Below are 21,758 nucleotides of genomic sequence, written 5' to 3' on the forward strand. Positions count from 1 at the left end.
CCGTGGCCAGTGAGGGCTTGCAGTGCAGCCACTCGGTGTTGAGATGTGCTGTGTCCGCACACCAACGCCCCTGATGTCGAAGGCTTCATGTGAAAAAAGAACAAAAATATCTCAGTAATTGTTTAAACATATTGATGAGATGTTGAACTCATAATATTTTGGGCAGGTATTAGGTTAAATAAAATATATTAAAATTAATTTCACCTTTAAAACATGTGGCAACTAGACCATTTACAATTGTGTGTGGCTCACATCACCTTTCTGTTGGATGGCGCTGCGCTAAGAGGGCTTTTTGGGGGAGAGTGGAGAGGATTTGCTTTTGAAAATGGAATTTTTTAATTAGAAATCTACCCGGTTTAGCCTGTGAAAAGCTATTGATTCCTATATGTCTTTGGCATCCTGCCATTTTACTGAGCTTAGAAATATTACTTTAAAGAATTTTTCACTTTAGCCTGTTGAGTTATGCTTTTAAAAATGTCTTTTTCTTGTTTTATTCCGCGGAGTAAAGTTTCCAGGACACTGTTGGAAAGTGATGACGATGGCAGTTGCCCTTGTTTGGGGCACATTTAGCCATGCCTCCCGGGTCCTATCATCATACATGGTTTCCACTGGCTCTCGATCCCAGATGGGTGTCTTTATCATATTGAGGTCATACCCTTCTATGCCTAAATTAAGAGTTTTTTGTTATCTTGAGTGTTACTTGGATTTATATTAAATGCTCTTTTAATATCCAATGAGACCATTTAAATTACTTTTGCACTTTTAAAGGACAATATTACTAATTGTAGTCCTGTCATCTGTGTTGAGCCATCCTTGTACTCCTGGAGTAAGTTCTGCTCGGTCTGTATCTGTTTTTCTTTCGTTTTTTCATTTGTTCTAGACTTTTTATTTATTTATTTTCAGAGAGGGAAGGGAGGGAGAAAGAGAGGGGAGAGAGAGAGAGAGAGAGAGGGAGAGAAACATCAATGTGCGGTTGCTGGGGGTCATGGCCTGCAACCCAGGCGTGTACCCTGACTGGGAATCGAACCTGCGACACTTTGGTTCGCAGCCCGGGCTCAATCCACTGAGCTACGCCAGCCAGGGCTTGTATCTGTTTTTCCATAACACTGTTGCCAGCTTTAATTTGCTCACTTTATTTTAGGCTTTTTGTATCAATCTCCTTAACAGAGATTTGACTTTGTTTCTTTTTTGCCTTCCCTGTTAGTTTTTGGTATCTGGTTTCTGCCCATTTGTTCAGATGAACTAAAGCATTTTCCTTCTTTTTGTTGTCTGGATGAGTTTAGTAGCAAAGATGTGATCCTCTCCCTGAAGATTTTACCGTCTTGCCCACACATTCACCTGGGCGCAGTCTTCTTCTGGGGAATTCTTCTTCACATTCTTAGTTTGTCCCGTTGTTGATCAAATATACATTTAACTTCTATCCCACTTAATGCTTTTTGTCTTAAGTCTACTTTGTCTACTCTTTCATTGCTATGCTCATAAAATGTTCCCTTCCTTTTATTTGCTTTTTCATTTAAAAAAACGATCTGTTACCACAGCAATCTGATCTCTCTCTTGCATCAGCCGATATTCTGAGATTGCTGTCTTTCTTTTAAATGTTTCTTCAGTATCATTTTGTATGTGTTTTGGGTATATGGCATAGGAATTAGACAACTGTATACCAGTATTCCCGCTAATACTTCCAGTGCCCACCCAGCTCCATACGTAGTGATGTGCCCCGTGCTCTACTTCACATCCCCAGGTCTGTTTTGTAACCGCTGGTCTGCACTTCTCAGCCCCCTCACCCCATCACCCAGCCCCCTCCACCATGCCCTCCCCTCTGGCAGTGACCCGCCTGGTCTCTGTGTCTCTGTGTCTGTTGCAATTTTGTTTGTTTGTTTATTGTATCAAGGACAAACAACCTTCTGTTGATTCCATTTGTCTCTTGAGTTACTGACCCTCCCAGTTTTTGCTCCTTCTGGTAGGAAAGCTCCTTCAACAGGGTGGTGTGTGTTCTCTTCTCCAATCCCCCTCTTCCCTTTAGCTCTCCCGCCCGCCTCTCAGGCGCTCACCCCCACTCCTCACCAGCCCGCCCTTGTCCGGGTCACCGCGGCCTCCCCATGGCTAGACCCAGTGGTCAGTTCTCAGTCCCCATCTTACCTGACCTGTCCGCAGGGTTTGACACAGTTATCCATTCCCTCCCTCCTTTCTCGTGGCTTCCAAGACCCCCTTCTCTTCTGGTTTTTATCCTGCCTCATGGTGGAGCCCAGCTGTGGAGGTCTCGGTCGAGGAAGGACATGGGGCCATTCTCTCTATGGGTCTTGCATGTCTGAGAGGGTCTGTTGCCACTGCGTTTGAACGGGACAGTGCCAGTGTCTTTTTCCTCAGAACTCTGTCAGCTTCCTTTGCCATCCACCCTAGAAGCATCGTGGAAGAAAAGCTGATGCCAACTGTCATCAATGGCATAAAAAGCTCATTGTCTCTCTATTATTGGAAACTTACATTTTTTTTTTTGGTCTGGATAAAATGCTTTTCAAAGGTTGTCTTTGAAACTCAGCACCTTTTACCGGCATTTATTTAGCTGTAAATGATTCTTATTAGTATTTATAACACAATCAAGCCCTTTGAATTGAAAACTCAAGTCATTATTGAGCTCGAGAAAATTTTCTTCCTTTTTTTCCTCCTCCTCCTCGCTTCTAATTTGCCCCATCTATTCAGACCGCATGCAACTCCAATTGTACATGTGTTGCATCTCCTAAATCTATTCCCCTTTTCTCTTATTTATTCTTTAACACTTTTCACCTCTTTAACTTTTTACTGATTTGGGGAGACTTCTTACATGGGTCTTCTCACGTGCTGGTTTCGTCTCCTGCCGCATCCAGTGCTCTGTTTACTGAGTTCCCGTGGACCGTGGTGACGAGGATCCCGTCGTTTCCAACTCTGCTTTTACATTTCCAGGCTCTTCCCTTTTCGTGACTACTAGTCCCTGCTCTAACAACGCAGTGTCTTTTTACATCCACTGAAAACTTGAAACTATAAATTACAGGCTTATGACATTTCTCCCTATTTCTTGCAACAAGTCTGTTTCAAAAGAGATCACTTGTCCTGCTTTGTACAACCTAGTCTTCTTTTGGCTTTTGCTGAATGCTTTGTAGTGTCCACGTATTTTTCTCTAGCTCATCTACAGAATGCGATGTTATCTGTATAGTGTTAGAAGCTGAGATTAATGTCAAATAAAAGCATGTGGATCTTTGTGAAACGTCTCTTAGGTGCAGACCGAAGAAGAGGTAATAATTGAGACCTGTAATTTTGCCACTCTGGAAATACGATTATTCTGACTATTCTGTTCGGTCTGGGGAGCTGCCCGGGGTGGAGGGACACAGCCTTGGAAGGGGGTTTTAACTTTGCACCGACTGAGCTGCTCTCTCTGATGGTAGCCAGGAACCACCTGCTCTCTCCCCACACGCAGCACAGCAACCTCAGGGCCCTCCTCTAGAGGGGGTCACGGTCAGGGCCTCGCACCCTCCTGGGTACCCGAGTCACCGCGTCCTGGCGAGAGTGCCGCCCTAGGTTCCTCCTTCCCATCCTCCGGCAGGGCGTGAGCCTTCTCCCTGTCAGCTGCTCCAAGGTCTGCCTTTATCATCAACCTCCGCTGCGCTCAGGTGGGGCTCGGGGAAGCCCTGGCACAGGCCTTGTCGCCTCTTCCCTCCCCAGGGTCCCCTCCTCCTCATCCACTGATGACTGACATGCTGGTTGGTGATTCCCCCACCCCTTTCCTGTTGGGGCGAGCACATCCAAATAAGCAGTCGGCACTCGCCCAAAGTTCCCGAGTTCCCCTTGTTTTCTCAGTCATATCAGTGAGGCGGAGAATTAGATACACAGGCTTATCTCAGCATATTGGTTCAGAATTCCTACTGAGAGTCTCTACAAAATGTGTTTAAACCGCGCTGGCGCTGAGTAGAACTTTCAGACACATGACATTTGGACACACGCCCAGTGGGACTCAGGCCTTTCTGCTCAGGGCTCAGAAACACTCTATTAGTTTAGACGAGGAAGGGGACTTCAAGAAAGAAAGTTGCACATCTAATATTCTGGGAAATTATGGAAATTTTATCTCCGTCAGGGCCACGGGAGCAGCAAGCATTTTTGGCAGATTTGCTAATGAGGTTCACAGTTGATGGATGATTGTTAGGTCTTTCATCATGATGTAGAGGGCTAGAGAGTAGGACGTGTTTGGTCCTTACGCAGCTCTCAGCGGCTTGCAGAGCGTCTGTGGAAGCGAGGTTTCAGGAGCGGGGAGGGGCCGCGGGGCCCACCTCTGCGCAGGCACAGGGCGTGCAGCCAGGTTGGCGCACCGCCGCCTGCCACCCGCTTGCTGTAGCCCATGAGCGCAGATTGGTCTTTGCGTTTATAAGTGGCTGAGAAAGCTATAACATTATTAAGACAGTCATTATAAAGGAAGAGGTGATGTGCAAAAGGCACACGAAGTTAAATTTCATTGTCTGTAAGGATTTGCGAGCACACAGCTGCAGTTTTCAGCTTACAGGTTGCACGTGGCCGCCTTCGTGCCGCCCAGGCGGAGCTGCGTGCACCTGGCCCAGGCCCCCGGGCCTGCAAAGTGTCACACGTTTGCTCCCCGGCCTTGACAGAAGCGCTGTGCTGACCCCCGGCTTAGAGCTTTAAGGGGCCGTGCAGCTGTCGGCGGCCAGGGAATTGCCTGCCTGGAAATGTTACCTCCTTGGAATGATTCTTCCTCTTTCTGGGTTGAGATGAAGACACTTAGAATTTCATTCTGAGGCAGGGATGCGAGCTGACAGAGCTGGTGGGGTCGGATATCTGCCAGCACGTCATCCTTCCTGACTGTACTGTGAAGGCTGAGACGGACTCAGGGTGGTGCGGCACCCATAGGTCCAGCCAGCAGGACGAGGACCGAATAGGATGACAAGTGACGGCCTGGAGATGCACACTTTTGAAGGGTCTCTGCAGATTTCAGTGATCTGTGCTATTTTTGTCCATCTTCTAATCTAGCATGAATGCTTGAAAAGTAGGTGGAATGTTTTTTCTCCTTCGGGTTACCAGACACTCGAGAGACCTGTAGAGAGCCGTGTAAAAGGCATTTGGGAAAGGAGGTGTTTAGCAACGCCTAAAACATCACCAAGTGTGTTGTTAAGGACCTAGACAATACTTTTTTGACTACTTCCCAAATTTGCATTTTAAAATGGCAGGGTAATGTAATATTGGAAATATGTAAGAAGCACGGACTCAAACTTTAAGGAAAATGGGAGCCTCCCCCTCCCAGAATCCTCCTCTGCAACCATCCTCTGCTCTGCATGGGCATGCGCACTTGCAGATACAATCTAACAAGAGTTCACACGATTACTTTCCATTAAGTTCAGGATGACTCCGACCTGACCTCTGTACCCCTTTCCTCTCATGCTAGGAGTCCAGTTCCCAGTCACAGTGGCAATGGTGAACTAGTCCATCCTTACTCATTTGCTCTATTTCACAGCGTACAGGTGCACAACAATCTTGGAATATGCCTAGTCGACATAGCTCCCAAAACGTGGTGCCTCGAAACTGAAAAAAAAAAATCATTTTTGTGGTTCTTTTTTCTTGAGTGTAGTTTCTACTAGCGATTCTGCGGGAGTGTTTGTTTCTTTCCGATTTTCTCCCTTGTTTTACTGCTAGAGCCTTTTAAAGTCACTTGGGATCACTCCTTTGCGTAGCTATGCCACTAACCCAATGGTACACATTTAGATTCATTTGTTTCATTATATTTTCCATATTTTAGAGTTTAAACATATGTATTTTTTCTTATATGATTATTTAATGTATGGTTTATGGGATTTCAAGACAAATGTGCAGAACATGGCTTATTCAAGGGCATGGAGATTCCACCCCTATCACCCCTACCCATATTCTCCCTCTCCTTCCAAACCATTAAAAAGAGTATTATTTGTTCTTCCATTGGGCTTCCTAATATAAGCAGATACATGTTATATATTCTTATTCCTCTTTTTATTAGATACATTTTAACATTCTCTATACATATTTTATATTTTTACATAATAGTGTACATTATATGTATTTGTACATCCGTGTTATATGAGTATATAATTTACATGTAATACACATGGTTATGTTTGGCTCAGTTATGTCATTGCTTTGTTATAGATAAATAGAGATACAAGTCTTTTATATAAATGATTTTTTTACTATGTGGCCTTTTTACTAACAACCTTTTTGGGTACTATTTTTGGAGATAAATATCAAAATTCTTACTCTTGTTCTGATGTTTTCCTCTTACCCTAAGCTCTTTTAAAAACTCCTACTCACCCCTTTGTCATGTTCTGTGGGTTCTCCACTGTGAAGCATATTGAAACCAACTAGTAACTAGCAACTTATTTTTCCTTCCTTCTGCCCTCTTTCTTTTTCAGCATCTGATTTAAAACCACATCCCTGTAATCCCAGTTAATAAATATAATCACAACCTCCTTATCATCTTCTCTCCTCCTTTGCCCCCGGTTTTTGAGAATTGTTCATCTCCTTGACAGCGTATAGATGTCATTACACACTGTATTCTTTCCTAGAGGCAGGGCTTAGTCTCAGTTCTACAAGTATATATATATTCAATGCTCTTTATCGTATCTTATACCGATTCACTGCTAGATTCTGCCAGAAAGGCTCGTGGGCCCAGTCTTCCTGTCTTTTGCATGAACGTGACAGTTTTTCCTTGACCTTGATCGGCAAACATTGGTGTGACTTGGTATGCAGTCCTTGCCTCCCACGTTCCTTCCTGCTGAATTTGAAATGTCGTTACTTCACTGTCTCCTCGAGAGGCTGTTAAACTCTGACGACCATCCAATATGCTTTCCCACGTGAGTCACGTAGTCCTTTTTTCTGGAATGACCGAAAGATTTCCTTCTTCTTCTTTTGTTCCCATTGTTCCCGATCCAAGGGCAGAGAGGGACATCCAGTTCCCAGGGGATGGTTATCTGTAGTTGTTTCCCTCCCAGGGAGGGACAGAAAGAGGGTGGCATCTGTCCTTTGGAACATTACCCATTTGCTCCTCTGCTGCCACACGTGCCCTTCTGGTGAGTGGTCTTTGGAGGACAATCCGAGACTCTTCTACACTCAGCTCTAGCGAGCTTCCCCACGGAACCCCTTCCTTCTGAGCTGCCCACAGCTCTGCTGACAATGCCAAGGCCAAGTGGAGGGAGTCCGTGGGCGAGGTGAAATGTGAACGTTTCAAGGACTTTCCCCCTCTCCATTGGGGGGCACCTCTTTGGAGTGGCTGTCGCACATGCTCAGGACTCTCTCCAGATGCCCCATAGTAGGGACGCTTCTTGAAAAATCCTTCCTCGCCATCGGATTTTGGACGTATTAGTCACATTGTTCTTCAGGTTTGCTCCAGAGCGAGACTGTCTGCGGGATGCTTTTGCGCCCTCATTTCATCCTCCTCTGTCCTCACCTCCCCACACGGAGGTCTGCTGGGACCTGGGCTGGCTCTGCAGCGTGCGGGCTGCCTTTGGGGAGAGAAAGCCCAGACACCCGGGCATCCTGAGGGCGTCATGCAATCCAATAGTCGTTGCGTAGTTAGCCGACAACTGAAGTTCTCATGTGGCTCTTCTAGTCTATCTTTAGAAGACACCAGTAGAGGATGTGTGTGGGGGGGTGGGGGTGGGGAACTGTCCTGGCTGTGTGAGTAAACAGATTAAACTTCAGCCTAGTGGACGCTGAAATGGTCATGGCTCATAACCTAGCTGGCCGATTTCCTCCATCTTGCCAAAATACAGCTATCTCTGAGTGTTGGGGAGACTCTTACAATGCAGATTATACAGTGTCTGTATAAAGTAAAAGTGAAATATGATTTCAATGAAATCTGCTAACAACCCCCCCCCAGAAACTAAAAAAATCACATATAGAGCAGCCACTATATGAGAGGCAAGCTGCTGGGAAGGAAAAACATTAAGAACAGCAAATGAGAAAAGCTACTGACAACAGCCTCCAGCCTTGAGATCGGCCTGCTCCTGGTGACCCACAGGGCTCCCTGGGGACCCATGTTCTGTGATGGGAGCCACAGAGCAGGCCACCGCCTCGGAGACAGAGAGGACGGAGGGGTGGGCCTCCCCTCTGCTCAGAGGGACGGGCCTCGGGGACCCACGTCACTCAGAGTGAAGACACGGAAGTCGAGGAGTTTAAAATCGAGTTTTATCTCTGGGATTATTGAGCGACATATGATATCCCAGTCTTGTAGAAAGAAAAATAACTTTAATTACTGGTATACAGTTTATTCTTTCTTACATCTAGACTAAAACATAAGCAGAATATTTTACATTATATTCAGGGCATGCTAAAGTGTGCCCTGACCTATTAGGTGTAAACTTTCCAAGGAAAGTGAAACGTCACTTTCTAGGGGGCATTTGCTTTGAGGCTGGAGGGATTTGGGGAGCCACCCAGCACCTCCATCATGACACCAACGAGGCACCTGGGGCCCACGGGTGCAAGTGCTTTGCCCACGTCACAGTGAGTTAGAAGATCTGGAGTTAGAACCCAGGGTTCTTTGCAACTAGTACTAGACTCTTTCAAAATAGCTATTTGAATTTTTAATTTTGGTTTATGTATTTATAGATTCAATCTTAGAGACCATCTAAGCCAGCCCGCCAGCTCCCCCAGTGCATCCCCCTCACTCTACAGAGGCAGTCAAAGCCAAGGTACAGATGAGGATTCTGGATGTGCAGTTTCTTGGGAAAGAAACTTAAAAATTATCCCCGGGCCCTGGCCCAGGTAGCTCAGTTGGTCAGGGCATTGTCCCTTTACACCAAGGTTGTGAGTTTGATCCCTGATGGGGGCCCATACGGGAGCCAACCAGCATAGATAAGAGGAACAACAAGTTGATGTTTCTCTCTCTCTGTCTTCCCCCTCCTTCTTCCTCCCCTCTCTCAAATCAATAAATAAAAACAAAAATTAAAAATCACCTCCAGTGAAGGTAGAGTTAGTATAAAGCCTGCATGCATACAATGAAAGCCATTTGGTGTGGCAACTGGATTACAGCCTGCTTTAAATAAAATCTGTTTTATCGAATAAATTAAAATAATATTCTGACACCAACCACAGAAAAGGAAGGCATAGCTTTTCACAGAACTAATTTTGTTTTCAAATTATAGAAGTACCCACGACCAAATTCCTTTAATAAGCTGTGTTGCTGCCCTTAAAATGTGATCCACTTATCGACAGCTTCTAAGAGGAAGCGCTGAGTTTAGGAAAGTGTCCAACCAACCACCGAGTCTGACAGCCAGAGTAGCAGAGGCCTTCAGAGTGAACTTACAATGGTAAATTACCCTCCTTTCTTTCTTGCGTGTGTGTGTTCCTGTGTAGGAGGGACATTGTCCCCTGTCTCACCATCTACTCCAGCTCATTCAGAAGCTGAGTAAGCTATACTTTGCATGGTGCCTTTCTTCTGTCACAGCCTTAAGACCAAGGAAACTAAACAGAATAGCTTTTGCTTTATTCAGTGGTATAGTTCACTTATCTGAGTTGCTAACGATAATACAAAATCAGAAATGTATATTACTATCGAAAAGAAAAACCAGTAGGACTAAGTCAGATAATGAAAATAAACTCTAGAAGCTTTTTAAAAGATTAATTTAGAGTTATTTTGCTTTTCCAGAATGGATTGCATAATATATTTCCGTTTTCAAATTAAAATAAATGATTTATAATACATTTCAAATTGTATTATCTAAAGTTTTCATTTATTGAGTACTTTGTGGAAGCTATAAATATGGATATGTCTCCCAGTAATTTATAAAATTTTCTGCATAAATCTTTAGAAAAATATTGTGACAAGGAGTTATTTACTGAGGCCCAGAAAGACAGGATGTAAACAAGAACAAACTGATGAGCAAGGACAACTTTAAATACTTTGTTTCCTACAAGCTAGATTTCATTTTAATGGATCTGGCATTTTCCTCCTGGACACAGTTTCATTGTTGTTATTTTTAGGTTTTTATTTAGGAGAGAAAGTTAAAATATAAATTGAAATTACTTTTTCTTGAATTTCCTCTCTGACATGTGTAGGTTAAAAGATGGTTCCAACTAAAGTAGGGCTCTATTCTTAATTTCACCTAAAATGATTATGAGATGTGACCAGCTTTGGGAGCACATCATGGTGATACTCAATAATAACAATTATAATTTAATTTTGTTATCTATAAACATTTACTGAGCATGTATTATATAATAGGTACCAACATATAAGCGTTCCATGTACATCAATCCATAAAATGTCAATAGTAACCCTAAGAGCTGGATCCTGTTAATATCCTCATTTTACCATTCAGAAAATGGAGGCATGGAGAAGCGATTTGCCCACAAGCGCACCACTGGCAAGCAGCAGAGCTGGGGTTTGTGCTAAGTGGGTTCCAGCAGGCAGGCCCCTCCCTACCTGCCAAGCTGGGGCAGGTCTCCCAGTGTGGCCTCCATGTCAGCAGTGGCATCACTGGGAAACATGCTGGGAACTCCATTCTCTGGGCAAACTGCAGACCCCCTGAGCCAGAAACTCGAGGGCAGGGGCGGACTGTCTGTGCCTTGACAAGTCGTCTAGGTGGGTGCACACTCTCTCAGTCTGTTTGGGCTGCTATGACAAAAATGCCATAGACTGAGTGGCTCAGAAACAACAGAGATTTCTTTCTCATAGCTCTGGAATCTGGGAAATCCCGAATCAAGGTGCGGGCAGGTTTGCTGAGGCCCTGCTTCCTAGTTCACGGACAGTCGTCCTCTCGCTGTGTGTCATCACGCGGCTCAGAAGGAGGAAGCCGAGCCCAGCTCCCCGGTCTCTTCCTCGGAGACCAGTCGTCCCACTGATGAGAGCTGTGCCCTCAAGTCCTAACTGTCTACAAAGGCCCTGCCTCCTGATTTCATCACATTAGGGATTAGGGTTTTAACATTGAACTGGGGGGGGGGGGGGGAGGCACAACCATTCAGTCTATCACACACACTACAGTGTGAGAGCCAATGCCCAGATACAGAAAGTACTGCTCTGCCTAGCCAGGTAGCTCAGTTGGTTAGAGCATCATCCTGATACAGCAAGGTTGTGGGTTCAATCTCCGGTCAGGGTACATACAAGAATCAACCAGTAAGTGCATAAATAAGTGGAACAGCAAAAATTAATGTTTCTCTCTCTCTCTCTCCCTCTCTCTAAAATGAATAAATAAAAACTTTAATTGTTTTAAAAAGTAAGAAGCATTGTTCTCTGCCTGGTCCAGAGGCCAGCAGGGCAGAAGTACAGTCACGTGGATACACGATTGCCATCGAGAGAGGAGCGCGTAGGCACCACGCCGGTGCAAGGGAGCACGTGAGGGAAAAGAAGGTTCTGCTTTTTTTTTTTTAAGATTTTATTTATTTATTTATTTTTAGAGAGGGAAGGGAGGGAGAGAGAGAGACAGAGAGAGAGAGAGAGAAACATCAATGTGCGGTTGCTGGGGGCTGTGGCCTGCAACCCAAGTATGTGGCCTGACTGGGAATCGAACCTGCGACACTGGTTCTGCTTTTTTGACCAATGAGAGATTTGTGCTCTAGTTTCAAAGACAGAGGAAGGGCAGTCACTTCCAAAATGGACTGAGTCTATTGGTTTTGCTTATGTGGAGTCTGGACAAATAATTTAAATGACTTTAAATGGTTCCGAACATCTTGGCAGGATCCACATGAGCACTGTAGCTACCCTCGGTCCTGCCCACCTCCTGGCTCTGCGTGTGCCCCGCACGTGCAGTATGTTACTCTTGGAATTGATGGCTACAACGTAGTCAGGAGAAAGCTTTTAAAAATACCTAAGGTCTGATGTCCTCCTCTTTTTGCCTAGAAAAGTAATTCAGTCTTAGATGTTAGAAATGCCAAGTTTCGCAAATAGCACCCATTTCGCCATCTCCGGCTTTGGGATTTAACAGCGCCGAGCTTTATAAGGCACGGTTATAGCTTGCGATAACCTAAATCGCTTAACCCATTAGGTGAATCATCCCTTAATTTTCAGGGTACGGTGTTTTAGAAATCCCCCCACTAGACTTCCAGGCTGAACAAATTCTTTGCACTTTTCATTTGGCTGGAAACAGGGATTAGACACCAGCAGCACGGGCTGTCTACTCTTCGTAACGTCTTTGAAGAGATGGCCCTGATAGGCAGCACGGTCTCCAATCGCTTAAAAGGCAGTAATTCAATTATGCCGCCCTTTATAGAAGAACCGCCGTGGCTCCCCGTTCACTCCCGGGCCTGACACAAGTAAATCACTCCGATACAATCCCCTTTTTTTCCTCCCTCCTGGAGACGGGAATAAGTAATGATACCGGTGATCTACCAAGGACAAAACGAATTAGTGTCCTTCTTATAGAAAAGCAGAAAATTTCACAAGGCAGTGTGATGCATTGTGCTGTTTGGAAAGCGGTTTTTCTTGTGCGTGTCCGCGAAAGCTGCTGAAATGATTTTCCACGAGGGCGCTTGTAGAGCGGATACTACGCTCTGCTTTTGAACATCAGCGCGTGGACTGAGCAGTTTCCGCGCCTGGGGTGGGGAGAGGAAAGCCCCTTAGGGAAACACCATCCCCAGTTCGGGCCGTTGATGGTCATCCCTCTATGACGGTGCAGAGAGAGGGTATTTGCCAGGGTATCTGAAGCAAGTGCCTTCCTCATGTGAAAATAACCACATAATTCTTTTCTAAGTTCATCTCACTAACAGTGTGAACGTGGCTCAGGCTAAAAGGGACATCGGCTTGAATGTCCTATTGTTAAGGGCTGTCATTTTGTTAAGGGGTTACTCAGCTCGCTTGACCTTTTTCTTAATGACCCAGGTTACCCGAAAAGACAGCCCATCACTCTCTGACACTGTAGTGAGTTAAGTCCTTGAATAAGTAACGCCAGCTGTGGAGGCTGCGGAGGGCCCAGTATCACCAGAGTGTGGGCAAAGATGAAAATGCGTGGCACTTGGCAAATCGATCAGGACCCATGTCGTGCCAAAGTATCCTTTCCATTAATATATGTATTTATTATATGTATTCATATATATATTATCCCAGTTGATATATTTATTGATGCCTCTTAGTAAATTATCAAATATTTTTGTTCCGACAAGTCTTTTTAACGGATTTTAATAAATAGGTTGCACTTTTAAACAAATGGTACAGACTCACTTAAGTCGAACATTCTATCTTTTATTATAGATGTAATTTTTTAATAGGACTTCGAAGAACTTTCAAGTTCCCAGCTTACTTTAGCTTTCAATCACTGAGAAAAATCCTCTCATGTGGACCATATTATTCTGAATTAGGATCATTCAGATGGGCAGAATTAAACTGGAGAAACGACAGTCTAAGACAATAACACATTTTTACCTGCTTTAGCTAAACTTTCACTGGTCACTAATATTCACTGAGGATCTCTCACGTGCCAGGCACTATTTTGGGCAATTCAAATAAATGCCTATCTCATGGAATCCTCGCATTCACAGTCCTTGTCACTGTTCCTGCTTTATTTTGTTTTCCTATCATCATCTATCACTATCATCATCATCATCAAATATGCTGCGTGCTTTCTTATTGTCTCTCTCTTCCCTCTGGCCTCCTCCTTCACGAGGCATGGGTTATTAAGTTTTGTTTACCGCCACTTCCACAATTCCTAGAACAGAGGAGACTGGCACTCAGCAAAGACATGTGTTTTGGAAGAATGAATCGCCCTGTGAGGCAGATTTTTCTTAGACCAGCGGTTCTTGTCTCTCTGTTCACTGGTAGGGCATTATTTCTCATAATACTTTATCACTGGTAATTAATTTTGAATAAACAATGCGTATGACCAAAGTGTAGATGGTACCAAGGAATATGTGTTGAGAAGGATCGATCACACACCCCTCTTCCATTCATTCCTTGTCTTGCTTGTGGCCCAGACTCATGCAGGGAGCTTTCTTTGTCCTTCCGTGGTTAATTTGGCATTCGTCTCTAGGCCACGGCTATTCCGGAGATATATACTGTAAGCTAACCTGTCACCTATTTGTGCTTTTTGGCAAAGAAATTAAACTAAATTCATGCCAGCCTTTTTTTTTTTTTTTTTAATTTAATGCATTCTTTAGTGTATAGACTTGGTCCCAAGAGAACAATCACCTTCAAAGACCATGGGCCAATTTATTTGGGGGTCCCAATCCACTAATTTAGGGTACGTATGTGTCCTTCCCAAGTTTTCTATCATTTTCGGTCTTCGAGCTAGGAGGGTGTCAGCGTCGTTCCCCGAGCTGGGCACGTTGTCGTGAACCCCGTGAGCTCGCCAGCTTCAGTAGTTGAACGCTGAGTCTTCTTATGACCAAGGATGCTTTGAAGTTTGGCCAACACTTTATCAGAGGTCAAGTATCCGGCTTTGTATTTGCTGGGAGATCATGTCAGTGAGAAGGTTCTTTGCAGCGCCTCCCGGTGAAGTCACTCACTCTCTCCCCAGAATCGAGCTCCATCTCCCTGGGATCAGGTTTCATGGCGCTGTGTCCTCTGCTTTGAGGGGTTTTGGGCGCTGCCCCCACCCCACCCCACCCCACTCCACCCCACTCCACCCGGTTACGTTTGCTCGCGTCTGCGTGCCCAGGTCGCGTTTCCGAGCTGTCTGCAAGGGGATAAACTACACGTGTTGGCAACGTCACGCTCCCGGGAAGTAGCGGCCTTTCGGCCGAGCAAACGTCACTAGTACAATTCTCGCGAGACCCGCGTCCGGGCCCTGGCGCCCCGCTCACTCCGCGCTGCTCTGTCGCCCAGGGAGAGCGTGGAGAGCCTGATCCAGAAGCATTCCTACGCCCGCTCGCCCATCCGAACCTACGGGGAAGAGGACGTGCTGGGGGACGAGGTGCAGACGGCACAGAGCCGAGGTGAGGCCGCCGCGGGCTGGCCAGCGGAGCCGCTGCGCTGCCGGGAGCCGGAAGGGGACGGGGCCTTGACCTCAGGGTACACGTGGCCCCCCAAGTGTCTCAAGCCCCTGCAGGAAGGGACGGCCCTGAGGCTGATTTTCACAAGGGCCCTAATTTTGCCCTTGCATCTTCAGTGATGAGGCTGCCTGAAGGTGCCCCGCGGTCTTGTTTTGGAGTAAAAGGACCAGGAGCCTCAGAGTCGGGGCTCAGGAGTTACATGCCTGTGACCGACTGACCCCAGGGCTGTAGGACTGGGCTGGGGGGGGGGGGGGGCAGCCCCCTTAGTCTTTCTGGCCCTCAGTTCAGAATCTGCGAATCGGTGCCACTTAGGTCAGGAATACCTTCTTAGGATGATGACCAAAACTGAAAACACGTTACAAAGGGAGGAATAACACAGAGGCAGTGGCCCCAGGGATGAGAGTGGGGGAAAGCCGGAAGGTCCAGGCACAAAGGTCCAGGGAAGAGCCCTCTGCACCCGGGAGGCCAGAGAGAAAAGGCACCAGAGGGCGGCCGACAGGGGTGTTCGCATGCACAGCGAGAGCTCGGTCATATTTTAACGTCCACAGTACACAAAGAGCATATCAGTCACAACAGAGGATATCTCTTATAACAAAATCCAAATTGAGCCCCTAGGAATTATGCAGTGGGAAGATTCCATGTCAGCTCTTGTTTCAGCTTCTGGAGGCCACGATGTAAGAAAAGGTTAGTTTGTACCTTGTGAAATAGTTAATAAAGAATGAACAGAAGCTTAAAAAAGAAAGAGAGAGAAGCCCTGGCTGGCATAGCTCAGTGGATTGAGTGCGGGCTGCGAACCAAAGTGTTGCAGGTTCGATTCCCAGCCAGGGTACATGCCTGGGTTGCAGGCTATAACCCCCAGCAAAACGCACATTGATGTTTCTCTCTCTCTCTATTTCCCTCCCTTCCCTCTCTAAAAATAAATAAATAAAATCTTAAAAAAAAAAAAAAAAAGAAAGAGAGAGAAAGAAAGAAATGAAAAAAAAAAGAAGGACGGGAGGGAGGAAGGAACGAACACTCTTGTGGGTGGTCACAGTGGCTCTGGAAACTCAGTAACTCTGAGGACCCTGTGCCCAGCCTCCCTGCCAGGGATGCCACAGAGGGTAGCACAGGTGCCAGCCACCTGGAAGTCCTCTACAGGGGCCAGTCCGTTACCTTCGGGGAGGGTACCAGGGTTCTGGCCCCTGTCTGGGAGCACGCAGGTCATCTAACGAGTTAAGTCTTTGCTTAGTCAGTTCTCTCTTTCACACGTGGTGTAAATGAGACTTATCTGGAAAGGTGGGTTCGCCTCGGGTCGACAGGTTTGTCTTTTTGAATTGCAGATCTACGACGTATTTCTTAAAATAAGTCGGCCCTTACGGAGCCTGCAGCTCTGGATTTGCATGCGGAAATAGAACTTCCAGCCTAACGAGCTGTTTCCCCCTTCAGGGTCGGCCTTTACCACCTCCGATAACCTGTCTCTCAGCTCCTGGGTGTCGTCTTCGTCCAGTTTCCCTGGATTCCAGCACCCGCAGTCCCTCACCGCTCTCGGCACCAGCACAGCTTCCATCGCGACGCCCATCCCTCACCCCATCCAGGGCTCGCTGCCGCCCTACGGCCGACTCGGGATGCCTCTGACGCCCTCGGCCATCGCCAGTCCCATGCAGGGGAGCGGCCCGACCTTCCCGTCCTTCCACATGGCCCGGTACCATCACTACTTCCAGCAGGGGCCCTACGCGGCTATCCAGGGACTGCGCCACTCCTCCGCCGTGATGACGCCGTTCGTATGACTCTTGTAAAACCAGGAGACTCCAATCCAGAATGTGCAAGTGGGTATGGAAACACAGGGCAGCGCTGGGGTGGGGGGGATGTGGGGCGTTGGAGCAAGGGCTCTGCAGGAGACGTGGGGTCTGAGATCGAGGACACCTGGACTCAAGTGAAGCCTACTGCGGAGAGCATGCACCATGGACCAGGATGCACCTGGAGCTGTGGGGTGGCTCCTGGGTTCGGGAAGGAACCCGTGGAGAGGCCTGAGTCCCGCAACTAACAGGACATCAATGGACCCAGGAAGCTGAATAGCACGAGGCAGATGAATCTTAAAGTGCATTACTCCTCGCGGTTAAAAAACGCTGTGTTGGCGCGGTAACGCATACAATCAGCGTGCGGGGGTGTTCTTCCTGCTTTCCGCAGGTTAAAAGAATCTTCAGAGAGGCAATACCACATACCACACCAACCGTAATGCGTAATGACTAGCTGAAGCCCACTTCTCCCTGTGGGGAACGAGAGCCAATAGAGACGTATTTGTAGTGCTGTAGCTTAAGCATGTTTAGTTCTCCTTTGTGTTGCTTTGCTGGGGGAGGAGCCGAGATAACGCTAATGCATCCTGTTCCGTGGCTGGACACTGGGTCAAGACTTCACGAGTTCTTTTTGGTACCGTCGAAGGGCCAGTTCCCACCGAGCTCTTTTTCACAGTCTTCTTAATTCTCTTTCTTGCAATTATTTGCCACGAATGCAGGGAAAATCTCCTATATACAGTGTGGAAGTGGGAGGCTCTGTGTGTTACATGGTGAAACCGAGGGTTTATTTTCCTGGGCTGCATTCTCAATCCACGGCTGATGTGCCCACTGAGGCACGCTCTCCAGCCACCCCGGGGCGGCATGTGGGGCTCGCTCCCACCCGCAGCTGCGGTGGAGAGGCGGCTGCCCGGTTCTGACAGGCATCTCCCGGCCCTGGGTGCCGAAGGGCTCTTCATTGTTACTTCAGCCTTGGGAGACCTGCTGGTTGTTCAAGGGCACTAGGCCCAATTCTCATTTTTGGAAAATCTGCGTGGTTGTTAGATTAGCTGCTCCCGCTGATTGACAAGGATTAGCGAATGACCCTTCTCAGCGCCCGCACAGCCACCATCAGAGCTGCGCTGCTCATGAGGAGCTGTGTGTCCATGCTCCCTGATCTGTCCTTTTTGCTTCCTGTTACTTTCAGTGACTCCTTGACCGGTTTCTAGCCTGTGATATGTGATGACATGTTAACTCAAGGGCACCCTGACTGAAACATGGCTTATAAGTAAATCTGAACATTTACCCACTTATTTTCAGCTTTTGCTATCTTCTTCTTAATCCCTTTAATGGTGTATGGTAATTAATTATATTTTCGTTATATATAATCTCTATTATTTTGGGGCAACATAGTATATGTAAACATTTACTGTCAGGGTAGTGCTTTGGTATGCTGCAAGAGTTCATTACCCTAATAACAGAAATTTAATGAGCCTTATGGTATTTTGACTTTAGATACAATGCAGTCTAATTGTAGGGTATAACCTGCCCTCTTCACAGAGCTCCCTCAAATGGTTTTAATTTAATTTACATGTTCCATGTAATACTCGTTTTACTCTGTCTGGCTGCAAAAATATTGAATCTGTTCAAAGAGATGGGAACTATTGCTCCGGAGAGGAGAGGTGTATTTCAGAGTAAATGCAATATACTTATCACAGCAGACTCCACTGGGATTTTATTGGGTTGTTTTAATGTTAGGCCTTTCCATATCAAGTGCCTTTCTTGGGCATCTCCAGCTTATGAAACAAGGCAAAATGGCGTCGTCCGTCCAGGGGATGCTGTCGTCGGGCTTTGTCATTGCCACTGCCATTCTGCACTGTGTCCCGGGGGTTACGTGTGGGGAAGCAGGGGCTGTGTGAGCCCAGCAGCTCAAGGTCCTGTGGCGGATGCCGTGGGCTCCTCTACAGCTTCTGACACGCAGGGCCATGGCAGTCACAGGTGGTTCTCCTTCCGACACAGCACGGCTGTGCACTTCCTTTAAAAAGCAGTCACGAGTGATGTTTCAATATCCATGGAGCTTAGGAGAGGGATTTAATATTTAATCGCTGGCCTGTTGCCAGGGCTCCTTCTAAGACAGAGTGCGGCTGCTTAACGTGGGGACGACAGAAGCAGACACTGTCTCACGCGGTGCCAGTCGATGCCCCAGGAACGGCTGGTGAACCCCACCTGAGTGTCCTTTTCAACGAGAGCGACAGGGTCATTTTAACACCATCTCGATACTCTGTTCCCAATCCGCGGGACCCCAGAGGAGGGTGTATGCTTTTTGGTAAATATGATTTTGCATCAGTATTTCCTGACTCCTAACTTTACTTTGTGATTGAGCGGTAAGACTAAAAATAAGGAGAGTGCTGAGAGAAAAGGTGAAGATGTCAAAGCATGCTATTGGGAAATCACTCCTGGAGTTTGAAACTGGGTGTATTTTGAAGCAGGTGGCTTTATTTGAACCAGAAAGAAAGAAGCACAACTGTGGAGCCCAACCGCATCGGAGTCCTGCAGCTGTGGGAACTGGGGTAGAAATTTACCCGCTCCCCACGCCCCCTGTCCGGTCCTTATGAGCTATTCGGGGTGTTGATTCTTACTTACTTAACTTCTTGGGTATTTAAGATTTAAAACTGTTATGTCTGTTTTACCAAAAGCAATTGCAACAATTAGATAAATAATTAGCAAAAAAAGCCAAGCGAATAATAAAGAGCATGAGTTACAGCATAACTGGGGTAAATTCAGGGTTCCCCCCCACGTAGGTGACAGTGTGGACAAGCATGGCTAGCAGGCAGGGCTGCTGAGAAACGGCTGTGCCAGAACGACTCTGTTTAACCCGAAGGAATGAATTCGTAGCTGAGCAGGGCCTGTGCGTATGATTTATTTTAAAAGCATTTACTAATAATTCTAAGTTCTATTATCTCTTTGACTTAGTAAAATCTTCTCCCCTTTCTGCCCACCCTTAGCAGTGTACAGATAAATATATCCAGCTCGTGTGTAACGTATCACAAACGGTGAGGTGGCAAGGTTTGCATTAATGAATGCGTGCCGCATTGGGGGTCCTTCTGAGTGGGTAACGGGGTTCTGGGGTCCGGAAGGGCTGCCGCCATTCCTGGTGGGGGGGCCCGGAGGAGCGGCGATCGGGAAGCTTCCCGATGGTGATTCTTCACCTGGCAAAACCCCCGGGGTGTGGGAGTCACGCTGACATCCGGGGCGTCCCAGGGTCTCTCCTCTGCCGCCCTCACCCACATCCCTGTCATTGCACAACCTCCCATGCCCCCGAAAGGGAAAAGGAAACCCCGTAAAAGCCCAGGAAATAAGTATTCTTGGGAGTAAAGCATCCTCACCCCACCCCATACTGCCTATGAGTTTTTCAGCAAGAATTTAGGACACTTACCCCGATTCTGAATTTCACATTCGCTCTTCAGGCTGGGCTCCTGACATTTGAGCTGAACTGTAGTGAGAAAATAAGCCTCTGGTAAAGGGGGTGAGGTGACTACCCGCCCCCCAGTAAATACGCGGTTAAGTTTAGCCATGACTCAGAAACTAAAGTTCAAAATTCAGTTATGTAATTGACAGGACCCCTACTGTGAGGAAAACAGTATTTTTACTCAGTCTCCCAGTCACTGGGTAAGGAAAACTGCTCTCGTTGCGGAACGTGTGTGCAGTTGATAACTATTACAGGTGAAACCACGTTACACCCTGAATCTAGCCTGCACGGGCAGTGCAGAAAGCACTGGGCAGGAGAGGTTTGCAGCTGGCTGTTGGAGAGACTCACACTGGATAGACTGTGGATTTTAAACATTTCCGTATTATTTCAGAATCCAAGGGTTTTATGTAAATGAGCAAAGGGAAGGTCATAATCGCTTAAAACCCAAGAAAATCAATATCCTTTCTTCACTACTGTTCATTCCATCCCAGTTACCAATATTCCAACACCTCACGTTCTTCGGCACACTTAAGTATGCAGGGGCTCCTTTGTAGCTGTTCGGTAGGCAGATAGTCCCAGAGCATTTTCTGGCCCTCCTCTCTCTGTCCATGCCTTAACTGCTTCCAATTCCCTCCCCCCAGTACTAAAATAAAAACATTTTGGTGACATAATACCTCTGGACAAAAAATACGATTTGTTGTATTTTACTTCTGGTACATTAAAATACTGTATTTAGTTGCTTTTTTTTTCTTCTTCTTAGTTGCAGACACCTGAAAGAAGGTCTTTGATTTCCTAAAGGAAAAAAAAAAATTTGTATTAGCCTTTTAGTAGACTCGCTCACCGCTCTGTCGTTTGCTGTGTTCATGTGCTTGACGACCTGCGTGCGCGCAGTCACCGGAACGAAGTGTGTGTGTCGGGGGCTGGGGGACGGGCGTGGGAAATGTTTTATGAGAAAAGAAGTTATAAGCCTGAGACTATGAAGTAACATCTAATGAAGTTCTTTTTAAGTGCAATATATTTATTTCTGCTAGAAATGTATTATCGACATTATGTAATATCGGAAGCATTACCTGTTATTTGTAAACAGCTTAAAATTATATATTACCCAAAGTTGTACAGAAGTACGAACGTGTGCATATCAATTTCTTTCATTAAAAATGGTGTGGTTTTGATACATACAGACACACATTTACACCTTTCCTTATGTGACACCGTTTGCTCCGTGACTCTTGCCACCTGTTTCCTCATCTGAAATAAAAGAGGGGGAGTGGGCAAGGTCAAAGGTCGCCACTGGCCACTCCCAGGCCAGGTGCAGCCCACTGGATCACTACTCAGGGTTTTGACCTTGCCTTTGAAAACCCAGAGAGAAGATACTGCTCTCAAGTCCCCACTAGTGCCACCTTTCCTGCACCCAGGCCCCTTCCCTCACTGACTCCCCAGTGAACGTGTAGAATGCTGGGGCCTTGACCTCTGCACGGAGCGACGTGAAGACTCCATAGTGCTCGAAGGACTCCTACCTCTCGTTCCGGCCCGAGCTCTGGGACGCGAGGTAATGACATTACCCAGCAGGCTGACACAAAACAAGATTAGCCAAATTCGGTCTCCATCCTCCTTCCGCA

At 46.6% G+C, this 21,758-nt stretch overlaps 1 protein-coding gene across 1 annotated transcript in view; it reads left to right on the forward strand.

Moving 5' to 3' along the window:
- Positions 1-21,311, forward strand: part of TBX20 (T-box transcription factor 20) — a 45,276-nt gene extending 23,965 nt beyond the window's left edge. Inside the window, exons 7-8 of the mRNA XM_028526048.2 lie at positions 14,756-14,865; positions 16,348-21,311. Of these exons, the coding sequence (XP_028381849.1) occupies positions 14,756-14,865; positions 16,348-16,688 (451 nt within the window). The 3' untranslated portion in view covers positions 16,689-21,311. The remainder of the gene's footprint in view (positions 1-14,755; positions 14,866-16,347) is intronic.
- The last annotated feature ends 447 nt before the right edge of the window (positions 21,312-21,758 follow it).

Source organism: Phyllostomus discolor, chromosome 10 (genome assembly GCF_004126475.2).
Source record: "Phyllostomus discolor isolate MPI-MPIP mPhyDis1 chromosome 10, mPhyDis1.pri.v3, whole genome shotgun sequence".
Lineage (NCBI taxonomy): Eukaryota > Metazoa > Chordata > Mammalia > Chiroptera > Phyllostomidae > Phyllostomus > Phyllostomus discolor.